Source organism: Zerene cesonia, chromosome 5 (assembly GCF_012273895.1).
Source record: "Zerene cesonia ecotype Mississippi chromosome 5, Zerene_cesonia_1.1, whole genome shotgun sequence".
NCBI lineage: Eukaryota > Metazoa > Arthropoda > Insecta > Lepidoptera > Pieridae > Zerene > Zerene cesonia.
In genome coordinates, this window is record NC_052106.1 from 4453007 (window position 1) to 4465938 (window position 12932).

A 12932-nucleotide genomic window follows, 5' to 3' on the forward strand; every position below is an offset into this window, starting at 1 on the left:
TTTTAAAATATTATTGTTTTTAAATAGTACTGCGATATGAAAAAAAAACAATAAAAATGAAAAATTGTCCCATACTCTCTTGTTTTTGATGAATGTTTACCTATTTGACTTATTTTTAATGTTGACAGCTTTGAAGAGTTTCGCCTAAAAATTGAGAGATAATTTATATTTTTTACTTTTATTTACAGTCTGGTTTGTTTTTTTTATTTCTTTATTCTTAAAGGTTTTAGAGTTTTGACCGACGACCTAGAAAATAATGTTTAAAGAATTACTAAAGTGCATTTTAGTTTCATTTTGAATATTTTAAATTTGAATGGCAATGGTATTGCATGGTATTATAATTTAGGTATTTCTTCGAAATAATGCTTAGTACTTTTTATAGTAGTTTTCAATATATTTCGTTTTTAGATGTCTTTAAGATATATATTGTTACTATTAAAGAGTTAACTTTTGTAAATTGAGTTGGCAACTCAAATTAATGATTATTGCGTACGAAATCAAAAGAGACTTCGGTAAAAGTAAACGATAGGATAAAAATGGAAGAAGGTATATCTGTTAAAAACGAAGAAAAGAATTTTGATATAAAACAAGAGAAACAAGAAAACTTGGAGAATTTTAAATGTGAATTCGATTCTGGAAGTCAAGACAGTAGTAAAAGTGGCAGCGGTGGATATCAACGATGGGCGCCCAATTTAAACGGAGTTAGAAAAAGTGCATTTACGCCATACAAATCAGTGCAGTGTACAGCATTAACAAATTTACAAAGAGGTGACCTTTGAATTTTTTTTCCGTGCCCTTAGCGCATTATAAGGATTCTTATCGATTATCTATTTTGAAGGATTTGAATAAGTTGTGAAGTATTCAAGGTCGTGTTTCTAGGTAATACGCAGGCGCGGGTTCCTGAGCTGCCTCAGCCCGATTGTAGCTTTCACGCGAAGGCAGGTCGCGGTGAAATAACCCGTGACGACGTGAAACTGGAGCAATATGTTGATATTACTGATGAGCATGGCCTTACTGCCCTGCACTGGGCAGCAAGTTATGGACAATTAAACAGTTGCCAGGACCTTGTTTGGTAAGCATGTTGCCTTCTTTTGTTCAAGGGAGGTTGCTTTGTCTCTATTGTTTATGATAGTTCTCTCAAATTGAATTTTTTTTTTGATTTTTCTTAATTTTTTATACTTATGTTCCCATAGTGTGTAAGTGTTAGTTGTTGATCCTTTATATTTTGGTATCACATATTGCCATACAATAATTTCTCTACATAGGACATGTAATGAGTAATTTATCCTCTGTAGTAAAATCTTCCTTCTGAGCTTCATAATAAATTAACCAAATATTTTGTATGCAAATTGCCATAACTTAAAAATGTAAATGCATATTTAAAAATATTGGTGAAAATGGTCTATTGCTCTATCAATTACTCAATACAACAATAAATAGTATATTATTGTACTAAGGCATCTAACTATTAAGGTGCGGGGCCAATGTTAACATGCGGGGCCCAGAGGGCGAGACAGCTCTTCACCTGGCGGCGGCGGGTGGTCACCATGAGGTTGTGAAATTCCTATTGAATGAAGGTGCCGATGCAGACATACAAGATGATGTAAGTTTGAAAGTGTAAAAGATAAAATATGATGTTAGAGTTGCATTAATTTTAAAAATTTCTAGTGAATGTAAGGACTTACGAAATATTAAGGGTTCCTTTCTAAAAAGAACATTTCCAAAATGATGTAGTTCCTCAAGTGTTTTTTCTTTTTATACCTGGATAGTATGTTGCCTGCTGTATATAAACTGGACAAACATCTATTAATTTTAATGTTAGCAGAATGATTTTGCTATACTAAAGTTAAACTGTCTTTCAGTCTGGTAGCACAGCCCTTATGTACGCTGCGGCGGCAGATTTCCCCTACACCTGTAATGAGCTCCTCATTAGAGGCGCTGATCTCACACTCACCAATGATTATGATCAAGATGCTTACACTCTGACTACTACGAATAACTGCAAGTTAGGTGAGCCATATTTATTTATAAGTCTTATTAGACTATATAATTTAAAATTATTGCATATAGTATTAGTGTTCACATTTCAATTACACAATTTTCAATATGAAATTGATGACTATCTTACAATCAAAGAGGAAAGAGGAAGAATTGTGTTTGTAAACATAATTAGCACTTCCTTATTTGATAAGAAATTATCTGAAAATTCTATGGTGAGACAATCTTGAGGTCCTTGAAAAGACTCTGTATTGCGTGACCATTGATGTTTGAATTTAATCTGAATCTGTAGCAATCCAAAAAAATTTAAATAAAGACATTTCATTTTGTACCAGTGGAAAATATTCTACATTATTGTTTATACTTTGTTTAAATTTAAGTATTTGTCATTTATATTTGTTATATTTTTCAGCACAAACTGTGATAGAAAACTTCTTGATTGGCTGCCTCAGCAAAGTGTGAAGAAATAACAATAGCAATGTTCTGTTTGCTTTGGATCACCTACACAGCCGATTCATTTGCTTACAGTGAAGTTAAAGAAAATACAGGGATTTAGTTTATAACAAATAATATATTTATTATTATATAATTTTAAGTTCAACATATACAAACATGTGATGTGACATTATAAATGACTCAATAGACAGACAATATAAAAATTATCCTTAAACCTTAACCTGTTTTTTATTTGAGCATTAACAGTTATATAAAAACAATTCAATAACAATAGAAATATAAGCTCCCTTGATTTACCGTAAAACAACATAAAAGTATAAAAATGTCATAGAGTTTCACAACATCACAGTTTAGACTCAGTAAGCCAATTGAATGTTTGCGGTTTTCTGTTGGCTTGTGGATTGATCAATATGTTGATAATACTGGGTCTGTCTGTGACTTGAATAGCGGCTTTAATGGCTGATTCGATTTCTTCTACTGTTCGGCATAAGTGGCCGGAACTGCCGAACATTTCCATCATTTTCTCATAACGAACCTCGCTGGTTAGTGCAGTTGGAGGAGTACTGAAAATTGATATTTAAATATATTTAATACGAGTATCCTATTCCCAGCATCCATCCATTCAAATAAAAATGTTAATATGCTATCTTTTATGATATATTTCCCTACATAAAATTATGTAAACATGCAGTTGAAGGTCCCACTCACCACTGAGCGATTTCGCCAGAAGACTGAATATCCGTCATGGTTTCTTTGTCAAATCCACTGTATATACCATTATTGTTCACAATTATAATAATCACTGGTAACTTGTAGCGGAACATGGTTTCAATCTCCATTCCTGCAAAGATATTTATATCAAACATAAATTAGAGTTCATTTCATTGAGAGAATTTGATACATCATTGTTTCTTGAGCCAAAACTTACTGAGAGAAAAAATATATTCCATGCCAGACCTTTTATTACAGAATTAAAATTAATTTTGAAAACTATATTTTATCATTATTTCGTATCCTTCTGTTGTTTTGCGGTAAGTCTCAAAATAAATAGCTGACCTGAGAAGCCAAACGCGGAATCTCCTTCAACGCAAACGACTCGCTTGTTTGGCGCGTAGTCTCGGCACCACATCGCCGCTGCTACTGCGAATGCTGGGCCAACCTGTATTAATACATACATATATAATAATGTGAGTCTGTTACGTTCATACCCATGGATCTAAACATATATGGATGTTTTTTTTAAGTACTCAGTATGTAATAGGGTATTGGAGTAGGTGTGTAGAGAATAATAATTATTAATTAAACTGGTAAGCACCTTTTTCGTGTTTTGTGAGCATAAAAGTGTAATCTGTGAGCAGACACAGATGTTGGGTCAGAAACCATTTAGAAAATTGTAATCGTCGGTAATTTCTGTCAATCTGGATGGCTGTAAATTTTTTAGTACAGCTTTATCAGAGCTTTAAAGATTGACTTATTTTTAATCCTACTTATACCTCCACCAAACTTCATCGTATTTGTAGATTACAAAATTTGTTGCTTTTACTTTAAACTCAGAACACACCATCCATCAAGTGAATATTTTACACCAAGAAGTAGGATTTTTTGAAATTTTTTGCCTCGTACTACGGAAATTTGGAATCAGCTTCCACATGCAGTGTACCCAAACGGTTATGATATGAGGACCTTCAAGAAAAGAGCTTAGTCCTTTCTTAAAGGCCGGCATCACACACACCATACCCTTGGTACTGTGAGTGCAACTAGGGGACGTGGAACACTTAACATCAGGTGACCCGTCTGCTCGCTTGCCTGCTCTATCACATAATAAAAGGATTCAAACCGATATTTCGTACTTGTATCAAGAATTTGTAATGCTTTATACAGTGTATCTCCAATTTATGAATTTTCATATTGAACTAATGCAATTATTGACAAATATGTAATGGACAAAATCAATGTTAACAAGCTGTTTTCTATGATACAAAAATAAATATATATACATAATGAATCTCCAATTTAAACTTCTTACCCCCATAGTCCCAAAAGTACCAGCATCCAGCCTATGCCTAGCTTGATTGTTAAGTAACATTCCTCTGCCAATGTCCATAGTGTTTGCTCCTTCGCTCACTATTATCGAATCCTTGGGGATATTCGCTTGAACTGCTTTAAACACTGCATAGTAATTTAAGGGCTGTGATTTATTGTTCGCTTGCGCCTGTAATTAAAAAAAAAAATTCACCAAATGAATGTAAATGAATGAATGATTCTTTATTGTACACACCAAAGGAAATAATACAAAGTATATAATAAAAATTGCATAATATGAAAAGGGTTAAGGATATATAAGGGTAAAGGATTTTTATTAGATAAAATAAGGTACTCTTCTCATAACAGTAAATATAAATAAAAGCTATAAAATAACACACAAATCAACTTGGGAGTTTTATATGTGACCAAAGGCATTGAAGTCATTAATCTTAATTAATAATTTAATAGTATAAAGAGAATTTCTTTCGTATTTTTGAACTTTTGTATGTTCATAACGTTTTCTCGCAAAAACTGCTGGACCGATTAAAAAAAATTACACCATTAGCAAGCTACATGTTCACAGAGTGACATAGTCTATATATATGTATATATAAAACACAGGCGCAGCCGGGGCAAACAGTTTGTCCGTTAATCACGCTGAAACTACTTATCGGATTTTGATTAAATTTGGAATCTTGATATTCGGGCGGAACCATGACGAGCGTCTAACATTAAATATAATATAGGTTACATTACATAATTTTTATAGCCTTGGATATTTTTGAATAGCTTACCTCAACGAATTCCGTATTTTTCTTTTGTTTTTCCTTCAACGCCTGCCACCAGGGGCTGTTATTGGGTTGCAATGAGAACTTCTTGCTCGCCAGTTTCTGTGCGAGAGCCTCAGCGAATGGCTTGATGTCGGAATGTACGGCCACTTCTGATTTGATACTATTGTGGAATTCTTCGGGTGAAATGTCTACCTGCAAATAGAAGTTAAGTGGTTAATACGTAGTTTGATTTTTTAAATTTCAATATGAACGTGAGTAATGCATGTTGCGATTTATAGCAGATGTGGCCATTCAACTCGGGATAAGATTTGCTAATAAAAACTGATAGTAAAACAGATTAAAAAGGATTTTTTTTCTTCAAAAACTATTTCAGGAACTCTGACTTTTTTTTATAAATACAATAGTTTCAATTCGTTTATATAATTTAGATATAAAGAGAGTGTGAGTTATAAAGAGATATATGCATATAATAGGAACAAACAAGAATACACAATAGATGATGCACAATATTTTGTCAAAATAATATCGCATACAAACAACTTTATTTATTAATGTAAGTGTTGCATTCAAAGTGGTGTAATTATTCAAATAAAATAAGTTTGCAACGGAAAAAAAGAAATACCTGTATAACTTTAACATCAGGCGCGAACCTCGGCTGCTGACCGAAATGCAACATCCAGTTAAGTCTCGCGCCCAGTAAGAGAATTACATCTGCCTGGAGCAGCGCCTGCGTGCGCGCCGTCGACACGCAGTACTGCGACTCGTCGGGTACCACGCCCTTACCTGGTTAACATTTATTTTATTAACCTATTTCATTTTGGTGTATTTTTATCTAAAGAGTTACATTTATTTGGATTATAGAATTTAAATAAAAATATATAACAAAAATGATATTCGCCGTCAAAACGCCGGACATTGAAAGGAAATGATGAACTTGAGTTTTACATATTTGACTGAATTATTAAACTAATATTACTTAAACTAATATTATAAAAAGGAATCCTTTGTGTTTTTGTATGTATATTTGTAATGTTTTCAGACAAAAACTGCTGGTCTGATTTCAGAGAGCAGAAGGCGAAGCAAGAGCGTGTCGTTACTTATTAACTTATTAATATATTAACTATTGATCGTCTCATTAATCCAAACATTACTTGACGTGCAATCAAACACCAACAAAAGTAATTTATTTCTCCAAATACATGTTACGGCGCACATGTACGCGCGCGCCCTTCTCCAACTGTGAGCGTTAAGAAAAAAATCTCCAAATCATCGTAATTATTCATATAATCTATGTATATATACTTATAATTATTAACATAATCTACGTTATAAATTAGAAAGCGCCATTCGCCCGCAACCTACCCATCGGCGTAGGCAGGAACGGTATCCCGGTGCTATCCACGAGCGCGCGCACCGCGTGCTCAGCGCGCGCGTACGCCGCGCCCTTCCCAACCACTACCAGCGGCCGCTGGGCCTTGCTCAGGAGCTCGGCCGCGCGGGCGACCAGCTCGGGGGCCGGATGGGCCAGGGTGAGGGGCCCCGCCGTGTAGTAGTCTAGCGGCACTTTGTCTTCTTCTACTTCCCCCTATAATTATTCAGTCACCTATATTAATATTATAATGGTTTGGTAAACACGTTCACCTTTGCGATTATGTTTATGCACAGTTACATTTACCTGGGTAATATGTAAACCAGATGCAGCGGGAACGATCGGCTACATAATTATGAATTTATGGTGTATCAAAAGAAGCTACATTACATAGTAAATTACTCAATATATACGCAAATGAAATTGTTTTTATTTAATAACATTTCAAAATCATAAGGATGATGAACATGAATTAATTAATAATAGATGCGATTAACATATTCACGTAGAAGCGTTTGCTACGCTAAAATCCTATTACACTTTATATTCATGAATAATTTTATCGTTCAAGACTCTTGTTTCCTCAATTCGAGTATATTGTAGGGAATTATTTAGAACTTAATAGTAATATGGACAGGAGGAACATTCATTTATATCTTACCATAAGCAAAGTAGCTGGCATATCAAGGTAAGCCACACCGGGCCGGCCCGCGCACGCACTGCGTACGGCTCTCTCTACGTGTAATGGAATGAGTTTCGGCGATGGAGGTCGCACCGCATATTTGCAGTAGAGGCGACTTGACTCTACCTGGAAATAATATAATTAAAATCAAACATATCTATCGTGGTGGCTATATGCCCAATTTTGAGAGTTCCTTAAAGGAAATACCATATCTGAAAAGGAAAATACTGTACTCATACAGGATCACTTAGATGTCCTTTGGTCTGTCTGAAAAAACTTACGGAAAGTATTCAGTGAATTCAGAATCTTGCATTTTGAATTTGGAGAAATTGCGAAAGGATAATAAAAATTTGTTAGTCCTATAATTATATTTACAGGTTTATACGAAACCCTCGGTGCGCAAGTCCGACTCACACATGGCCGGTTTTTATTTGGATGTAAAATTTTTGGATGGATCAAATTATTAAATTATAATATTAATAGTTGCTATCTGATTCCATAAAATAAACATTTAGGTGCACAATATTATTTCTATGAACAAAAGGTTGTTTGCATAAATTTTTTTACAATTATTCTGTGAAATATTAACATTTAGTATCTAATTTTAAATAATTCTTTAAATCAGCATCCGAGACTATAGCAAAAAAATATAAACACATTTAGCGCAAAAAACATTTCAAGCTTTGAAACAATAGAGGCAGTGGCTGAAGGTAAAAAGGAAAAACCTTTATAAGGGACAAAAACAAAAGCACCAATACATGATTATTTTATAGTTTTTCTATGTGCATATGGTAAAAATATATTGGTTTTGAAAGTAAATATCAATAATCCCAAAATAGAAATATTGTTTTAAACTTTTGATCATTAGCACCTAGATACACAATTAGGGACAATAATGTTCTCACCATAAGTCTGGACAGGATGATTATTATTTTACCTCAATGTATATTGACTAGATACCTTAGCTTTTATTTAATTTTTAGGACAGCTTTAATGCAATTTTCGCATTAAGTTGTTCTTTTTAAGCATTGAATTCCTAAATACACATTGAAAATTGGCAGGCTACAGGGGCATTTTTGCATTAAAATATTTGTTGTCACCTTCTCATTCTCAGTCTTTATATTAGTCTTTAATTTATATGTTAATACTGAATTAGATATTTATTGACAAAAAATTTCCTAACGTTTACTCTGTATTCAAGCTGAAGTACTTGAATGTGTATATACTGTATATGTAGATGGAAAAGCAACTGTATCTATCATTGTAATATTACCTGAAGCCATTCTTGGAATCCTCCAATACCTTCATGATCTTCTGGGCAAGAGCCAGCTATAACCAGCAGAGGCCAACAGTTTACTTGTGCGTTGGCCATACCTCCTATACAGTGGAGAAGCCCTGGACCAGATACTGCAAGACATACTCCTGGTTTCCCTGTGGATTAATTTGTATTTGACATTACGGTAGTATGTATCAACTAAAGTTACCCCTTAATTTGTTCATTTGAACCATTTTACCCCTTTTCCCCCAATCAGCTACAACCATGAACTGGAGTAATATGAGATTAACTTGGACATTGGTAAACAAGTGGGCTACATATATCTAATATTAAACTTAATTATAATATCATGAAAGATTAAATTTAATCTCATGATAAAATAAGATAAAACAATGTAACCATTTACTCTATAAAAGTGACAACCTGTTCAAGAGTAGAATAAACATTATGAATATTGATAACTCCAGTAGTTGCCTCTGGGCTATGACTGTGAATTGAATAAAGGTGCAACCCATTAAATGCATATAAAATAATAATGTTATAATCTAAAGCATTGCTTTTGGCATATAATTCATATCATATACTTGTATTGTATTGTGAAAGAAAATATTTTCTGTTGAGTGATTGTCCCACATAAACAGGGATAGAAAAGTAGAAGCAAAATAGTAATCAACATAATCTTAAACCATTTGTGTTTTTCAATTATATTAGGCAATATTATCTTAATAATTACTGATTAAAACATGAAAAATCTAATTAAGATAATTTTAGCAATTAGTATTAAGTGAGAGATAGAGCATTTTATACTATTAACTACTTAGTAAATATGGTTTAACAGATGGGTATTGTTTCTGTACATCCTTAATTAAATAAAAAAACTACTGCTTTATACCAAAAGTTTCAATTTTACCTGTAAGGTAACCAATAGCTTGAGCTGCATAAGCCGCTGCTTGTTCATTTCTCATTCCCACATATTTGATGCCCACAGATTGGAAAGCCATAGAAGTTTCAATAACCGGAATACCTACTATGCCGAAAACATATTCTATGCCCTAAAATAATAATCAGTGAATATAATTACTTCACATATATTATAACAGAACACAGGAATTAAGGTTTTCCTTTCAAACCAACTTTACTTACCTGTTTTTTTAAGCTTTCGGCTAAAATATTATTTCCATCGATGCCCATTGCTTGATTTAATTTTGTCGATATGTGGATAGATCTTATAGTTGCACGAGAAGTACTTATTAAACGCCCTATAAACATTATAGAATTTTTGATTTAGAGCGCTGTTACTTAGCTAAGCAGATATCTATTACCTACGTACTAATTATTGATAAAACATTTAAAACTCGCCTGATATTTAAATATTTCGGTAGTTCAAATTATGACTTTATCTCAATTGATTTAAGGATGGAAATTCTAAAACAAATTTAATGCTTTAGAGTTTATCTCACAACGAATAAGATATACGTACCGAATACACTTTAATTTATTACTTTATAGTCAACGAAGTTGAAGCGAAAACTTTACTTTAGTAATGTGTTTTGTTTATCTAGATACAATATGTCTTACGAGGTCGAGTTACTGTCATAATTATTGTCAAGTGTCAATTGTCAAATATGAATGATAACGGTTAAGGTAAAAAAAAAAATTAGTAGATAAATAAGTACATTAAATTTGATTCATTTAATATATTTTTCTAATTTTTTATGTTATTTGGAAAAAATATGAATTTATTGTATTGAGTATTTAACAAATGTTGAGAGAGTTTAATATCAGAAGCGCGAAATTCAAATCTCAGTTCATAATTTATCTTTCTCCCATTGAGTTACATACTTAGGGTGCAAACATTTACTTATAGTCAATACGTAACTCTAGTATACATTATAAAGCAGTATTTTTTTTAAAAAGAAAGATAAGGTTAGTGTTAAGTATTAAATAGAAATAATCAAGTATGTTCAATTATACTAGGTACTACATTACTAATAATTTATCTATTTTTTTAATTATCACAACTCAAACTCATTATTATTAATAAATAAAATCATATCATAGAATCGCTACGTTGCGACGCGATAGAAAGATAAACAAACAAAAACAAATTCTAATTATTTCAAATCTATAGATTCAATTCATTAACAATAATTTAAAAGTTAAAAAATATGTGGTATGTTCCAACTTTGATGATTTTGATTTTCCTTAACTTACACAAGTTGAACGTTTCAAACCTCAGATTAAAAATACTTTATAATATTTTTTGCCTCAAATATAACAAATCAAAATTATGCTTTCTGAAATTTAAGAACATCAATAATTCAGATATACATTTTCGAGTCTATAACATCTTATTATCTTTCAGGAATTCTCCATCCTCGTTTTTAAAACATTGCTGACATACAATCTAAAATTCTATAGAAAATTAAAGAAACATTTTCATATGTTCATGCATAGCGAATTCACGTAGGCTCTATAATGTTCAGTTGTTGACAAAAGAACGTCCGCGGAGTAGGCTGTTCGTCGCAGGCGCTCGATACACGCTCACATACTATCCACGCGTTACACGGATCACTTGACCATTAAAAACCATTATGACAAATTTTATATTTTGATTTTTTTGTGACTATATTGTGGAAAAATGGCAGTGATAAATATAAAATTTTTTGGTAAGTACCCGCTGTAGACACTACAATTTTACTATACAACTTATGTAACTATTAATGTGCTCATAATATTTATATCATTAAAAAATATTAATTATATTCATATCATTAAATTATATTAACAATATTTTGAAAACATATTTTTACTTGATATACAGCTACAGATTTTGAAAATTAACAAAAATACAAAAATATTGAAATAGTTCGTGGTGCTTATTTTCCAAGTTGTATACTTTTATATTTTCCTTCAAGTGGAGGAACAAAGTATAATTAAGATCACAATATATATAACTTTTTTGCAAAAATTTTTTCTACGTATGCGCATTTGCCTATAAATATACCTACCTAGTATTTAAATAAAGCGCTCATAACATTTTTAGTCAATAAACGTCACACGAGTCATTTTAAATATTGTAATTAATGTATTTTATTTGTATAACCGACGGTATAACTAAATAATGGTATTTCTTTGTTGGAAAGACTGTGAAATTAAAAAAATATATTAACGGTAAAGCAACTGTGAAATCGTCGACTGTCGGATGTCTTTGACTTTTGAGCAATTCTCTTTCAAGCCGTTATTGTTTTTTGATAACTTTGATTTACCTTAAAACATATAAAGTAGGTACGTAGGCACGATAGTCAATGTTGTAAATAAAACATTAATGGTTTGTTTGTTAAAAATTCTTAAAACCAGGTTTTGCTAAACACTACTTTTTCTAAAAGTAGCGTAAAAAAGCCTGGGCTTTGTTTGTTCCATTAATTAAATTTGATTCGAAAATTAAAAGCGATTGCATCCATCCAACGGATGGATCCGTTAATGAAGTATAAGTTTATTTTATTCATAAATTCATGTACCTACCGATGAAACCTTTATGTCCAAAAACGCAAAAAAAAAATGGAATGGACATGGAATTTGTTCCGTTGCCATATAACCTATCCTACTAATATTATAAATGCGAAAGTTTGTAAGGATGTGTGTGCGTTTGTTGCTCTTTCACGCAAAAACTACTGAACGGATTGCAATGAAATTTGGTACGTAGAAAGCTGGACAACTGGAATAACATATAGGCAACTTTTTATCTCGATATTCCTACGGGATACGGACTTACGCGGGTGAAACCGCAGGGCACAGCTGGTATATGATAATCTGATGATGATAATAGCAGAAAAATGTAACATTTTACACTTCCCGGTTTTCGATTGAGCTAAAATCTTATATGCTTGCAAACTTGCAATTTTAATAGTAATGCAATAATCTCTTTTTGGTTTCCTCTGATACTGAGTCAGGAGGCGGATAGTCTTGCTATACTAGATAGATTTGCCGACTACAAATAGATGAATGAATACGGTTTGTGATGACCATTAGCCGCTATGAAGTCCGTATAATTTTTTGTTTATTTTACTTCATATTTTTATGTGTAACAGCTACTGGTGCTTAATTAAAGAGAATACTTTTTGTGGTTATAATATTTACTTGCCTCGGAGATTGAGTTTTTTACATCATAATTCCCAGAACATTTTTATGTTCGTTTTAAATATTAGGTATCAAGGCAGCCAAAACATTCATATCTTTGGTAACCAAGTTACTTCTAATACATATTATGCTAATGAGGAGGTAGCTGTTTAAAATACTTACATAGAATAAACTCAGATAAATTTAAACCTTTTA

The 12932-nt window shown here is 32.2% G+C and overlaps 3 protein-coding genes across 5 annotated transcripts in view; 2 read left to right on the plus strand and 1 right to left on the minus strand.

The window, feature by feature from the left end:
• The first annotated feature begins 472 nt into the window (after window positions 1–472).
• Window positions 473–2671, plus strand: LOC119839862 (DNA-binding protein RFXANK-like). Its single transcript, XM_038366277.1, has 5 exons — window positions 473–768; window positions 880–1072; window positions 1474–1603; window positions 1863–2010; window positions 2411–2671. Exons 1-5 carry the CDS (start codon window positions 537–539, stop codon window positions 2458–2460), a joined length of 753 nt encoding a protein of 250 aa, XP_038222205.1. The 5' UTR covers window positions 473–536; the 3' UTR covers window positions 2461–2671.
• LOC119839860 (2-hydroxyacyl-CoA lyase 1) lies at window positions 2550–10140 on the minus strand. Of its 3 annotated transcripts, none has more exons than XM_038366273.1 (12): window positions 10078–10140; window positions 9741–9856; window positions 9508–9649; window positions 8595–8752; window positions 7301–7447; window positions 6633–6855; window positions 5893–6053; window positions 5274–5462; window positions 4481–4666; window positions 3511–3613; window positions 3163–3295; window positions 2550–3017 (listed from the first exon to the last, which is right to left on the minus strand). In XM_038366273.1, exons 2-12 carry the CDS (start codon window positions 9786–9788, stop codon window positions 2798–2800), a joined length of 1710 nt encoding a protein of 569 aa, XP_038222201.1. In that variant the 5' UTR covers window positions 9789–9856; window positions 10078–10140; the 3' UTR covers window positions 2550–2797. The 3 variants fall into 3 exon arrangements, with proteins under 3 accessions (XP_038222201.1, XP_038222200.1, XP_038222199.1); XM_038366272.1 differs by having other exon boundaries at window positions 9957–10090; XM_038366271.1 differs by lacking the exon at window positions 10078–10140 and having other exon boundaries at window positions 9741–9933.
• A 947-nt stretch (window positions 10141–11087) lies between these two features.
• Window positions 11088–12932, plus strand: part of LOC119839861 (sialin-like) — a 14297-nt gene continuing 12452 nt past the window's right edge. The window contains exon 1 of the mRNA XM_038366274.1: window positions 11088–11266. Coding sequence (XP_038222202.1) covers window positions 11239–11266 — 28 coding nt within the window. The 5' untranslated portion in view covers window positions 11088–11238. The remainder of the gene's footprint in view (window positions 11267–12932) is intronic.